This window comes from Chroicocephalus ridibundus, chromosome 1, assembly GCF_963924245.1.
Source record: "Chroicocephalus ridibundus chromosome 1, bChrRid1.1, whole genome shotgun sequence".
Classification (NCBI taxonomy): Eukaryota; Metazoa; Chordata; class Aves; order Charadriiformes; family Laridae; genus Chroicocephalus; species Chroicocephalus ridibundus.
In genome coordinates, this window is record NC_086284.1 from 11025412 (window position 1) to 11039192 (window position 13781).

A 13781-nucleotide genomic window follows, 5' to 3' on the forward strand; every position below is an offset into this window, starting at 1 on the left:
CTGCAGGTATTGATGTGCGTGGAGGAGATCCCCCTGAGCCGCCTCTTCTCCAGGCTGAGCACTCCCAGCCCTGCCCAGACTGGGCACTTGAACTTCAGCAGCGGAGACCATTTCACTGTTTAGCTAGACCGAAGGCCAAAAAGTTAAAGGATGTGGCCTGTGCTTGTACCGTGATTCTTTTTCACTCATTGGGCTGGTTTTGGTTGTTTTGTTGGGGTTTTTTTAGGCGTTTAGTAACTGGGAACTTTCTTATCCTTTCCGATTTTTCTGAACCTCACCCTTTGCAGGGAAATGTGCTTATGAGGAGAGGAGTCCGTGCGGCCTGTTTGCTTGCAGAGCTGTAGCCTGCGTCAGCCTGCACTCGTGGTTCTGCTCCCTTTTGGCAATACACAAACGTCTAGAGCGGATGTAAATTAACTGGTGCCCATGTCACAGTCCTTTGGTATCACGGAGGATGTGCCACCAAAGGTGTGCGACAGCCTTGACCCGTGTCAATGAGCATCAGGTCTTTGCACGCCTGAGGGAAGCACACGGCCTGATGGTTGCTGACAGCGCTCTTGAGGTTCTGTTGCGCTGCAGAGCTTCCAATGAACAGGCGGGATCTGCAAAGCTTTCTAGAAATTGTCTTTGGATCTACTCTCGTACTGGGGATAATTTCCAATATGTCAAATAAGATCATGGCATGAGCTGAGGGTACGACATCTTCTAACGGTAATAGAAGTTGTCTATCTCTCTGGGTGGGGTGTAATGCTCAAGGGCCCCCCCATCTCCACGGGAGAGTGAGCATTACTGTAGCATCTACTGTTGTCGTTACCCAAAACTGATTCTCTGCTCCTGTCAAGGGACAAAACTGATCTGCTGACAGTCACAGGGATAGAGAAAATACTGACTTTTTTATTGTTTCAGAAGAGGGGCACCCCAGGGGGTTCCTGGCCCCACACTTCCCAGCCATTGGGGGAAATTGCTGAAGCAGACGCGGCGTGGCCGGCAGCAGCGTCTCCACCAGTCCTTCAGGCGGTGGCAGAGCCGGGTGCAGCAGTGACACAGGCACCGTCCTAGCGGGCACAGCCCTGGGGACGCCTGGTCACACTCCCTATTCACAGGCTTGCCATGCTGCTGCCTCTCCTCCTCCAAGGTCTTGACAGTGTCCAAGAGCTCCAAGAAGAGCTCCCTCTCGTCCGTGGCCTTGGCTAGGGGGCTGCTGGGCGGCGGAAGAACATTCATGGGGCTCTGCGCCCTGTCCCTCCTCCCTTCTGCATCCATGGGGGTGCTCCTGCCTGAGCCTGGGGGGCTGCTGGTGCTTGGCCCCATGGAGTTGTTCTCGCCTGGCCCCACGTTGCTGTTTCTCTACACTTCTGCCAGGCTCCCCCTGCCGAGCTCCACAGGGCTGCTCCTTTCCTTCTCCTTCACACTTGTGTCTGGTCCCGTGTCCTTCTCCTTCTCCACGTCCCCATCCTCAGCCTTATCTGTGTTTGCATCCACTCACGGCCACTCCACTCCCAGGTGCTGGGGCTTCACTGTGGCCCCCAGCTGCTCCTGCGCCGCCATCCTGCCCAGGGGATGGAAGGGCTCCCCGGGGAATTTCTGGTCACAGGCTCCCGCTGCCCCTTGCCAACGGGCCTGCAGCACCTTCAGCATCTCACAGCACTGCCTGGCCATCTCCTGGGTGGACTCAAAAGGGTGGAGGAGCCCCATGATCAGCTCCCCTTGGTCCGTGGCCATGGCTTGGGGGCTGCAGGGTTAAGGCTGTGTGTGCACAGGGCTCTGCACCCTGTCCCTGCTTTCCCTGGGGACCGGCTCTTGCTTAGTCCTTGTAGGCATTTCCAGTGGGGACTCCTGGCAGAGGGCTGGCCCTGGCTCCTGCACCCTCCCCTTGACAGCCCTGGGGGGATGGCGGGGTCCTGAGCGGTCGAGTGCTGCCAGCTCCGCCATTGCACCAGGCCAGGGCTCTGGGAAGGAGTAGAGGGAGCTGAAGGAAGAGCAGCCTCTGTCTGTCATTGGGTTCATGGTGGCCAGTGGGGCCCATGGGGAGAGGGGCTTCCTGTTCAAGGCCTCCGCACTCGCCCTGCAGAGGAGGAGAAAGAGACCCCGCTGCACCCCGGAGCCCAGCGGGACCCGCGGGCAGCACCCCTCCTTGGCCGGTGGGCAGGGCTGCCCAGCGCAGGCAGGGGCAGGGCACGGGGTGAGGGTCTGGGGCAGCATCTGGGGTCTCCCCCACACTCACCGCATCTCCTGCTTGGGCCAGGATTTCTCCACTCCTCCAGCCACTGTCTGAGAAGCTGCGGAGGGAGGAGACAGATTGAGCGGCCAGCAGCTGCCAGCACAGCCCCGGCTCAGGGCTGCCGTGGGGTGTCGGCCGTTTGCAGGGTGCTCGGTGCTGGGGCCACTCGCCGCTCTGCTTCTCTGTCTGGGCTCTTGTCTTCCTTGTCCGACGCTTCTTGTTCTTCTTAAACCACTTCTGCAAGGTTCCGAGGAGCTGGGTGAGACGGGATCACCTCCCAGTCCCACACCACAGCCCCCCACGGCACCCCACACCACCCCACGCCATCCCTCGCCACCCCACGCCGCAGCACAGTGTGGTGCAACAGTCACCTACCTGAAGCCGCTTGTTCTGCAGCACAGATGAGAATACGCTGAGCCCCATCACAATCAGGAGGAGAGGGCCCAGGGGAGACACAGCGTCAGAGCGCCCCATGGCACAGACTCCGGTGTGGCTGCGGTGCTCCCAGTCACCAGCACAGGACCGCGATGCGGCTCCCCAGTGTCCTCCTGGGTCCCCAGTGACGGGACCCGCAAGACTGCTGGGGTGTCAGAGGCGGAGGCTGCAGTCTGCCCAGACAATGCCAGACTGCGGTGCCCAGCATCCGCTGACGGCTCCAGTGGGGACCACGTCCCCCTTGTATAGTGTCGCAGGGGTTTACGTGCCCGCTTTGTGACATCGTGGGGCAGTCAGAGCCCCGCTTTGTGACATCGTGGGGCAGTCAGAGCCCCCCTTGGTGACACTCAGCAGGGGATGAGGCAGAGGAAGAGAAGGAGGGCACTTGCCCCAAGCTGCCAACAGGACTATTTCATAGCATGAACATCACGTTCGATATAAATTATAAAGTCTGCTGTGTAGTTCGACTCTCCCTTGATGGCGGTGGTCCAGAGAACTCCTTGCCGAAGTCTCGGAGCCCTGAGCCCTTCCCTTCCTCCCGAAGCCGCAGCGCTCGCAGTGTCCCCCATTGGCTGTCCCCTGCTGGGAGTGCACGGCTTCCTGCTGATGGAATGGGCTGGGTGTAGTCCTTGGGTATTTTATATTGATATCGGGATTGACACTGCTTCTTTAGCATTATTAATGTTAATTCTTTAGTTTTAGCCTAGTAAATCGATTTCTATTGCAACCCTCCTGTTTCCTTGTTTTTCCCCAATTCCTCTTCCCCGGTGGGGAGGGGTCATCAGGTGAGAGAGTAGTTCTCTAAAGGACAAGAAATTGTGGTGGGTTTCTCAAACCATAACAAGAAGGGAGGGAGAAGGAGGAGAAAAGGAGAAGGGCCCCACCCGTTCAGGGCATGGTTTGGGCGGGAAGCGACCTCTAAAGGCCACCCAGTGCCACCCCCTGCCCTGGGCAGGGACACCTCCCACCAGCCCAGCTTGCTCCAAGCCCCGTCCAACCTGGCCTTGAACCCCTCCAGGGATGGGGCAGCCACAGCTTCTCTGGGCAACCTGGGCCAGGGGCTCACCGCCCTCACAGCCAAGAATTTCTGCCCGAGATCTCAGCTCAATCTCCCCTCTTGCAGTGGAAACCCCTTCCCCCTCGTCCCATGGCTCCCCTCCATCATCCAGAGTCCCTCCCCAGCTTTCCTGGAGCCCCTTGAGGGACTGGAAGGGGCTCCAAGGTCTCCGTGGAGCCTTCTCTTCTCCAGGCTGAACCCCCCAACTCTCCCAGCCTGTCCTCACAGCAGAGGGCCTCCAGCCCTCCCAGCATCTCCGGGGCCTCCTCTGGACACATGGACACCTTCCGCTCCTCCTGTGTCCCCACCAGTGCCTGCCACCCTGCCTGGCCAGGGGCCGGGTCTGCTGCAGCCCCCCGAGACGCCACTCCAGTGTCCGGCAGCCCTGGTGAGGGTCACAGGGGAGCGGGGCAGCCCCCACCCCGTCCCCTCCGGGTGCTGGCTGGGGCCAGGATGGTGCCCAGGAGGGACGGAGGGGTCTGGCCCTCGACGCCTTTGGTGACAGAGCGCGGGGTTCGTGGAGCTCTGGGGCTGCTGCCCACCCAGGGCAGGGCAGGTCAGTGCTGGGGTCCACCATAGCACCCATGGCGGGTGTGGGGCAGCACTTGGGTGCCGCGGGTGGCTGGCAGGGTCCCGCAGCAGCTGCAGGGCTCTCGCCGGGTTGGAGTGGGGGAATTTGAAGGGGAAGCTGCCGTTGGAGCCGCACAAGGGGAAGCCGCCACGTTCAGGGGCGGGTGCAGGTTGTTGCGCGGGTAGGGGACAGTGAGGGGTGCAGCCCTGCTGTGTGAGCGAACCACACTTGGGTGCAGGCAGATGCTCAGCCAAACCCAAGTTAATGCTCTTGCGTGAGGCCGTCAGCGAGAGCTCAGCACCAAAACCAAAAACCAGCCCTGTTTCGGCTGGAGATCGGGCTGGTAAGTGGCTGAAACAGCCTGAACGCAGCAGAAAACCCGACTACGACTCAACCCCTCGATGCTCTAAACACCCGCAGCCATCGGGGTCTGTGGAGCTCCACCCACGGCCGCTCCGCTCCCAGGTGCTGGGGCTTCACTGTGGCCCCCAGCTGCTGCTGCGCCTCCATCCTGCCCAGGGGATGGAAGGGCTCCCCGGGGAGGTTCCGATCACAGGCTCCCGCTGCCCCTTGCCAACGGGCCTGCAGCACCTTCAGCATCTCATAGCACCGCCTGGCCATCTCCTGGGTGGACTCGAAAGAGCCGAGGAGCCCCACGACCAGCTCCCCTTGGTCCGAGGCCATGGCTGGGGGGCGGTGGGGTGGGGTGGGGCGCTCTGGGGTGAACGCTTCATGTACACAGGGTTCTGCACCCTGTCCCTGCTCAATGCCTCCGCACTCGTCCTGCAGAGAAGGAGAGAGAAGAGACCCCTCTGCACCCTGGACCCCAGCAGCACCCACGGGCAGCACCTGACGGGGGGATCACTTCTCCTCCGCATCCTTAAGCCAGGAGCAGGGCCCGATCCTCAGCATCCCCAGCTGCGCCGGGGTCCCTGTCCCGGCTGTCTCCCTCTGGGTCCTTCTCCTGGCCATCTCCCTCTGTCCAGGGGGACCTGCAGCCACTTCAACTGGGACAGGGGTCAGGCGCCAACACACCCGTCGGGGTGTATCAGCCACCACCTCCCCCCGAGTTTTGTGGGTGCCAGCCTGTCGCACTGGGGTTGGGCACTGAGGGGGTAACACCCCCAGCTGCGGGAAGGGTGGATGAACCACAGCACCAGGGATAGAGAAAATACTGACTTTTTTATTGGTTCAGAAGAGGGGCACTCTAGGGGGTTCCCGGCCCCACACTTCCCACCCATTAGGGGAAATTGCTGAAGCAGACGCGGCGCGGCCGGCAGCAGCGTCTCCACCAGTCCTTCAGGCGGTGCCAGAGCCGGGTGCAGCAGTGACACAGGCACCATCCTCGTGGGCACAGCCCTGGGGACGCCTGGTCACACTCCCTGTCCACGACCTCGTCGCGCTGCTGCCTCTCCTCCTCCAAGGTCTTGACAGTGTCCAAGAGCTCCAAGTAGAGCAACTTGTCGTCCGTGGCCTTGGCTGGGGGGCTGCTGGGCAGCGGAAGCACATTCACGGGGCTCTGCGCCCTGTCCCTCCTCCCTTCCGCATCCATGGGGGTGCTCCTGCCTGAGCCTGGGGGGCTGCTGGTGCTTGGCCCCATGGAGTTGTTCTCGCCCGGCCCCGTCTTGCTGTTTCTCTTCACTTCCGCCAGGCTCCCCCTGCCAAGCTCCACGGGGCTGCTCCTTTCCTTCTCCTTCACACTTCTGTCTGGTCCTGTGTCCTCCTCCTTGTCCATGTCCCCATCCTCAGCCTCATCCGTGTCTGCATCCACCCATGGCCACTCCGCTCCCAGGTGCTGGGGCTTCACTGTGGCCCCCAGCTGCTGCTGCGCCTCCATCCTGCCCAGGGGATGGAAGGGCTCCCCGGGGAATTTCTGGTCACAGGCTCCCGCTGCCCCTTGCCAACGGGCCTGCAGCACCTTCAGCATCTCACAGCACTGCCTGGCCATCTCCTGGGTGCACTCAAAACAGTGGAGGAGCTCCATGACCAGCTCCCCTTGGTCCGTGGCCATGGCTTGGGGGCTGCAGGGTGAAGGCTGTGTGTGCACAGGGCTCTGCGCCCTGTCCCTGCTTTCCCTGGGGACCGGCTCTTGCTTAGTCCTTGTTGGCAGTTCCTGTGGGGGCTCCTGGCAGAGGGCTGGCCCTGGCTCCTCCACCCTCCCCTTGACAGCCCTTGGGGGATGGCGGGGTCCTGAGCGGTCGAGTGCTGCCAGCTCCTCCATTGCACCAGGCCAGGGCTCCGGGAAGGAGTAGAGGGAGCTGAAGGAAGAGGAGCCTCTGTCTGTCAGAGAGTCCATGGTGGCCAGCGGGACCCGTGGGGAGAGGGGCTTCCGGCTCAAGGCCTCCGCACTCGCCCTGCAGAGGAGGAGAAAGAGACCCCGCTGCACCCCGGAGCCCAGCGGGACCCGCGGGCAGCACCCCCCTTGGCTGGCGGTCAGGGCTGCCCAGCGCAGGCAGGGGCAGGGCACGGGGTGAGGGTCTGGGGCAGCATCTGGGGTCTCCCCCACACTCACCGCTTCTCCTGCTTCGAATGGGATTTCTCCACTTCTCCATCCACTGCCCGAGAAGCTGCAGAGGGAGGAGACAGAGTGAGCGGCCGGCAGCCCCCGGCACAGCCCCGGCTCAGGGCTGCCATGGGGTGTCGGCCGTTTGCAGGGTGCTCGGTGCTGGGGCCACTCACCGCTCTGCTTCTCTGGCCGGGCTCCTGTCTTGCTTGTCTGACGCTTCTTCTTATTCTTCTTCCACCACTTCTGCAAGGTCCCCAGGAGCTGGGTGAGACGGGAGCACCTCCCAGTCCCACACCACAGCCCCCCACGGCACCCCACACCACCCCATGCCATCCCTCGCCACCCCACGCCGCAGCACAGTGTGGTGCAACAGTCACCTACCTGAAGCCACTTGCTCTGCAGCACAGATGAGAATACGCTGAGCCCCATCACGATCAGGATGAGAGGGCCCAGGGGAGACACGGCGTCGGAGCGCCCCATGGCACCGACTCCGGTGTGGCTGCGGTGCTCCCAGTCACCAGCACAGAACCGCGATGCGGCTCCCCAGTGTCCTCCTGGGTCCCCAGTGACGGGACCCGCAAGACTGCTGGGGTGTCAGAGGCCGAGGCTGCAGTCTGCCCAGACAATGCCAGACTGCGGTGCCCAGCATCCGCTGACGGCTCCAGTGGGGACCGCGTCCCCCTTTTATAGTGTGGCAGGGGGGCACGTCCCCCCTTTGTGACATCATGGGGCAGTCAGAGCCCCCCTTTGTGACATCACAGGGCAGTCAGGGCCCCCCTTGGTGACATGCAGCAGGGGATGAGGAAGAGCAAGACAAGGAGGGCACTTGCCCCAGGCTGACAACAGGACTATTTCATAGAACGAACATCACATTCAGTACAAATTATAAAGTCTGCTGTGTAGTTCAACTCTCCCTTGATGGCGGCGGTGCAGAGAACTCCTTGCTGCGGTGCCGGAACCCTGAGCCCTTCCCTTCCTCGCAAAGCCACAGCGCTCACGGTGTCCCCCATTGGCTGTCCCCTGCTGGGAGTGCACGGCTTCCTGCTGATGGAATGGGCTGGGTGTAGTCCTTGGGTATTTTATATCATTATCGGGATTGACACTGCTTCTTTAGCATTATTAGTGTAAATTCTTTAGTTTCATCCTAGTAAATCTATTTCTCTTTCAACCCTCCTGTTTTCTTGTTTTTCCCCCATTCCCCTTCCCGGGTGGGGAGGGGTCATCGGGCGACAGAGTACTTGTCTAAAGGACAAGAAATTGTGGTGGGTTTCTCAAATCATAACAAGAAGGGAGGGAGAAGGAGAAGGAGAAAAGGAGAAGGAGAAGGGCCCCACCCCTTCCGGGCATGGTTTGGGTGGGAAGGGACCTTAAAGGCCACCCAGTGCCACCCCCTGCCCTGGGCAGGGACACCTCCCACCAGCCCAGCTTGCTCCAAGCCCCGGCCAACCTGGCCTTGAACCCCTCCAGGGATGGGGCAGCCACAGCTTCTCTGGGCAACCTGGGCCAGGGGCTCACCGCCCTCACAGCCAAGAATTTCTGCCCGAGATCTCAGCTCAGTCTCCCCTCTTGCAGTGGAAACCCCTTCCCCCTCGTCCCATGGCTCCCCTCCCTCATCCAGAGTCCCTCCCCAGCTTTCCTGGAGCCCCTTGAGGGACTGGAAGGGGCTCCAAGGTCTCCGTGGAGCTTTCTCTTCCCCAGGCTGAACTTTTCATGGACTCACAGAATTTCAGAGTTGGAAGGGACCTCTAGAGATCATCTATCCAACTCCCCTGCTAAAGCAGCATTGCCCACAGCACATTACTCAAGACTGCAGCCAGGCACGTCTTGAAAGTCTCCAGAGAAGGAGACTCCACAACCTCCCTGGGCAGCCTCTTCCAGTGCGCTCTCACCCTCACCGTGAAGAAGTTTTTCCTCATGTTTGATCGGAACTTCCTATGTTCCACCTTGTGCCCGTTACCCCTCGTCCTCTTACTGGCAACCACTGAAAAGAGCCTGGCTCCATCCTCCTTCAGCCCACCCTTCAGATACTTGTAAACATTAAGAAGGTCCCCCCTCAGCCTTCTCTTCTCCGGGCTAAAGAGTCCCAGCTCTCTCAGCCTTTCCTCATAAGGGAGATGCTCTAATCCCTCAATCATCTTTGCTGCCCTACGCTCGACTCTCTCCAGAACTTCCCCGTCTCTCTTGATCCGGGGAGCCCAGAGCTGGACACAGTACTCCAGTTGTGGCCTCACCAGTGCAGAGCAGAGGGGGAGAATGACCTGCCTTGACCTGCTGGCCACGCTCTTCCCTGTGCAGCCCAGAGTTCCGCTGGCCTTCTTGGCGACAAGGGCACATGGCTTGCTCATGGATAATTTACTGTCTACCAAGACCCCCAGATCCTTTTCTTCAGAGCTGCTTTCCAGCAGGTCCACCCCTAACCCATACTGCTGCCTGACACTCTTCCTCCCCAGCTGCAGGACCCTGCCCTTGTCCTTGTTGAACCTCATTAGGTTCTTCTCTGCCCAGCTCCCCAGCCTGTCTGGCTCACGCTGGATGGCAGCACGGCCCTCTGGGGTCTCAGCCACCCCCCCCAGTTTGGTATCAGCAGCGACCTTGCTGAGCATACACTCTCTCCCCTTGTCCAGGCTGTTGATGAATACTTTAAACAATACTGGTCCAAGTATTGACCCCTGCGGGACACCACTGGTTAGAGGCCTCCAACTCGACCCTGCTCCATTAATGACGACCCTCTGAGTCCTGTCACGCAGCCAGCTCTCCATCCACCTCACTGTCCCCTCGTCTAGTCCACACTTCCTCAGTCTCCTAAGGACGATGTTATGACAGACAGTGTCAAAAGCCTTGCTCAAGTCAAGGTAGACGACATCACAGAACTGCAGAATGGTTCGGGTTGGAAGGGACCTTAAAGATCATCCAGTTCCAACCCCCCTGCCCTGGGCAGGGACACCTCCCACTAGACCAGGCCGCCCAAAGCCTCACCCAGCCTGGCCTCGAACACCTCCAGGGATGGGCCACTGACAACTTCCCTGGGCAACCTGTGCCAGTGCCTCACCACCCTCACAGTCAAGAATTTCTTCCTGAGAGCCAATCTAAATCTACCCTCCTTCAGTTTGAGACTTTATCCCCTTCTACGGTACGTGGAAGTTCTGATTGGGCAGGACCAGCTCAATTATTAGATCCCCTGGTGTTAACTAGCCAGGTGGCCTTTGCTAACTGTGTATCCCATTGTTTTAAGGTCCCACAGCGGCACGGGGCACAGGGTACGTTTCCAGCCATCCAGTGCTTGCTTCCACCACTGTGAGCACATGGTCCTTACCTTGGTGGGTTTGTGGCAGTGTGGTATCGTCAATCTGCCAGGCCTCCCCATATTGATATTTCAGCCATCGGCCTCCATACCACAGAGGCTTTCACCACCTGACTCGCTTGATTGCAGGGTGTGGAATAAATACTAAATTGGCTAAAAATACAAAAGTACAGCATTGTTCACACAGGAAGGAAAAGTAGAAAATCAAGAGGCTTCTGAGGGAGAAAACAGCCGCAGCTGGCATGAAGGATACAACACCTGTGGTTCCCTGATAAGCTACATGAGGTACGGGACGGGATGCAATTATTCCGCGGCTTTACCTTAGGATGTATAGCAGATACGGGAATGGGATGATACCAGGAAACAGGTAAGCTGCCAATTAGCTGCCCGCTCGATGCTCAGAGCCAACATTTTGTCAAATTTTGATGAAACGCTGTCCTTTGTGCGAACTTTGCTCATTAGAATGTCATTATAATACCAAAACACACCTCCACCCCGAAGGCTACCCGCCTCCAAGGTGCGACCGCTCCTTCTTGAGCCTGTGCCCTGAGCTTCTCGTAAACTAGACCTTTAACTGTGAAGCGAGAAAAATTTACACCACTCATGGTAAAAGTATGTACGACTAAAGTCACTCAAACTCCACCTCGAAGATAACAAATAGTAGAAAAACAGCCCGAGAGAGGGGGGATACCCAGGGAAGACACCATCGCAAAGAATTCCATCACTGGCTTCTGGGAGCAGGCGACGGGCTGAGCCTCCCTTCCCCCCCATAGGGACACCTTTGGGTACGACTTAGATTATACCGAGGGCTTCCTCGGGAAACTCAGAAATTTCTCTAGAGACTCTCTTTTCTACATGTATAGCCAGGCTGTATCGTTAGAACGTTGTCCCGCGTTTTGTAGATGTAACAATACTTTCATTTGCACGTGCTTTGCAGACAGTGTATTTATCACCGGCTGCCCTAAGAACCTATCTATCTGTTGCTTAAATAAACTGCACTTTTTGAAGTAGCTCGTCCTTTTGGTTTCTCACCGAACGCGACCAAAGACTCGAGAGTGGCCGTGCTAGTTCATGAGCACGACTAGACGGAAGGTGCAGTCCACTATTACTGTGCCCAAATCGTAACACTTTAATACACATTAAACGCCATTGGGCTGATAGTGCTGAATTGGGCATCCCTCAGGATTTACACCCAGCCGCACCTGGCCTCCCACCTCGGTGAGGAGTGTTAGAACACAAGGGGGTTCCTTTTCTGCCAAAACCGCTTTGCCCCTTTTCACGCGACACCCCCGACCCGCCCCCTGGGCCCCAGCCTGGCGGCCTCTGCAAGGGTCCCGAGGGCTGGGCTGCCTCTGGGGGGTTGCGCTGGTCTTGGGGGGGCTGGGCAGGGTTGAGCTGGACGCCAGCGGTCCCAGCTCATTTTGGGGAGGGCTGTGCTGCTTTGGGGGGGGTTGGAGAGAGCTGAGCCGGTTTCCAGTGATCCCAGCTCATCTGGGGGAGGACTGGCTCATGTTAAGCTGGCCGGCCACCAGCACCCCCAGGTCCTTTTCTGCGGGGCAGCTTTCCAGCCACTCTTCCCCAAGCCCCTGGCGTTGCTTGGGGTTGTTGTGACCGAAATGCAGGACCCGGCCCTTGGCCTTATTAAACCTCATCCAATTGGCCTTGGCCCATCCCTCCAGCCTGTCCAGGGCCCTCTGTAGAGCCTTCCTTCCCTCAAGCAGATCAACACTCCCTCCTAGCTTGGTGTCATCTGCAAACTCACTGAGGGTGCACTCAGTCCCCTCATCCAGATCATTGATAAAGATTTTAAACAAAACTGGCCCCAAAACTGAGCCCTGAGGGACACCACTGGTGACCGGCCACCAAGAGGATTTCACCCCACTAATCACAACTCTCTGGGCACGGCCATGTAACCGGTTTTTTACCCAGCAAAGAGTACACTTGTCTATGCCGCGATTCGCCAGCTTCTCCAGGAGAACGCTCTGGGGGACGGTGTCAAAGGCCTTACCAAAGCCCAGAGAGACAACGTCCACAGCCTTCCCCGCATCCAGAAGGCGGCTCACATGGTCATGGGGATCTGACTGTGGGTGAGACAAGCCAATGAATCCATTTGTGTGATGTTAATTGCTATATAGCCCTGCCACTCTGTGTCATCATTATTAGAATTGCTAGATGCCATACCGATGGGACTCCAGTAAGAATCACCCAAAACAATGGCAGATGGACTTTGATGAACGTGAGTAAAGCGCAGCGGTGATGGGATCACACCTGACCTCAGCAACTGGCGCCCAGCAACTTCCTGAAGATTGACATCTTCAACCTGCGGAACCTGGGCAGGGTCCGCACCAGCTACACCAGCGGCGAGCTCTGGATACAGCATGCAGGAGTCCAGCACCACACACCATCTCCCCTGCCCTGAGAGACGGCTCTGACAGAGGGAGCCCAAAGCCATGGGTTAAATGAACTCAACCTCAACGGACATTGTCGAGGGATGGCCCAGAGACTAAGGGTCGGTCTCTTCTCTCAAGGAACAGGCGACAGGACAAGAGGAAACGGCCTCAAGTTGCACCAGGGGAGTTTTAGAATGGATATTAGGAAAAATGTTTTCACCAACAGGGTTGTCATTGGAAGAGGCTGCCCAGGGCAGTGGTGGAGTCACCGTCCCGGGAGGGATTTACAAGCCGGGCAGACGTGGTGCTGAGGGACGTGGGTTAGCGGTGGTTTTTGTCAGTGTTGGGTTGATGGTTGCACTTGATGATCTGAAAGGTCCCTTCCAACCTCGACCGTTCTATGATAGCTGTATGTCTATAGATGTGTGTATATATCAAAGACAGGGAAAAGCGGTGGTAATTCATTGGAAAGTGTAAGATCTGGGCATGACGTTGAAAGTATAGAACAAAGGGTGGATAACACCCGGTTCTGCCAGCAATAGGGTCAGTTTTCCCAAGGAGCTGTCACGGGACAGCGGTACTTCCCGGGTCCGGTCGGTGAGCAGCGGTACATTCATGGTGTTTTGTACATTCCTCTAACAGCGTTATTGTTGTGGTTTTCTGCTTTCCTTCGCTGTTCTGTTAAACTGCCTTGATCTCAACCCACAAGTTTTGCCTTTTTCTTCCCATTCTACCCCTCTCCCGTGGCAGGGGGGAAGCGAGCGAGCGGCCGCCTGTTTCTTTGTTGGTGGCTGAAGTTAAACCAGGACATCACCCCACGTCTCAGTTTCCCTCTTTGTAAATTGGAAACAGCGCGCTGGGCTTCATTGGTAAGGTGTTTGAAGCTCTACAATGAGAGGTGCTGAAGAAAGAGGGGGCCTTATTTTTCCTAGAGATGCCCGTAAGGGTGGAAAAGGGCTCGCTGCTTCCTTTGGTTCTGGCGAGGAAAAACAAAGCAAGGGTAAGAAGAAATGATGCTGGAGATGTAGGAGGCCCGTTCCCAAGTCCAACATTTTAACGCGTGGAGTGCAACCTTGTCCCTTGCCTCTGTCTTGCTGTAAAGGTCTCTCTCGTTCAGAGGCACTGCTGTCGAGATTCAAATCCCTTCCTAGAGCCCTCCAAAGGATGCATTCATTGCGTGCAGATGGCACTGGGTGTTCTTCTCGCTTCCTCTGGCTTATACCATTGGGTAGACGACAGCAAAATGATTAATCTCTGAGTCAATCAGGTATTTGAACCTCCTCTAACTAGCGTGCAAGAG

At 58.2% G+C, this 13781-nt stretch overlaps 1 protein-coding gene across 1 annotated transcript in view; it reads left to right on the forward strand.

Annotated features, from left to right (window-relative positions):
* Positions 1-426: 426 nt before the first annotated feature.
* Positions 427-13781, forward strand: part of LOC134512681 (neuronal acetylcholine receptor subunit alpha-10-like) — a 33285-nt gene continuing 19930 nt past the window's right edge. The window contains exon 1 of the mRNA XM_063328282.1: positions 427-468. Within this exon, the coding sequence (XP_063184352.1) occupies positions 427-468 (42 nt within the window). The remainder of the gene's footprint in view (positions 469-13781) is intronic.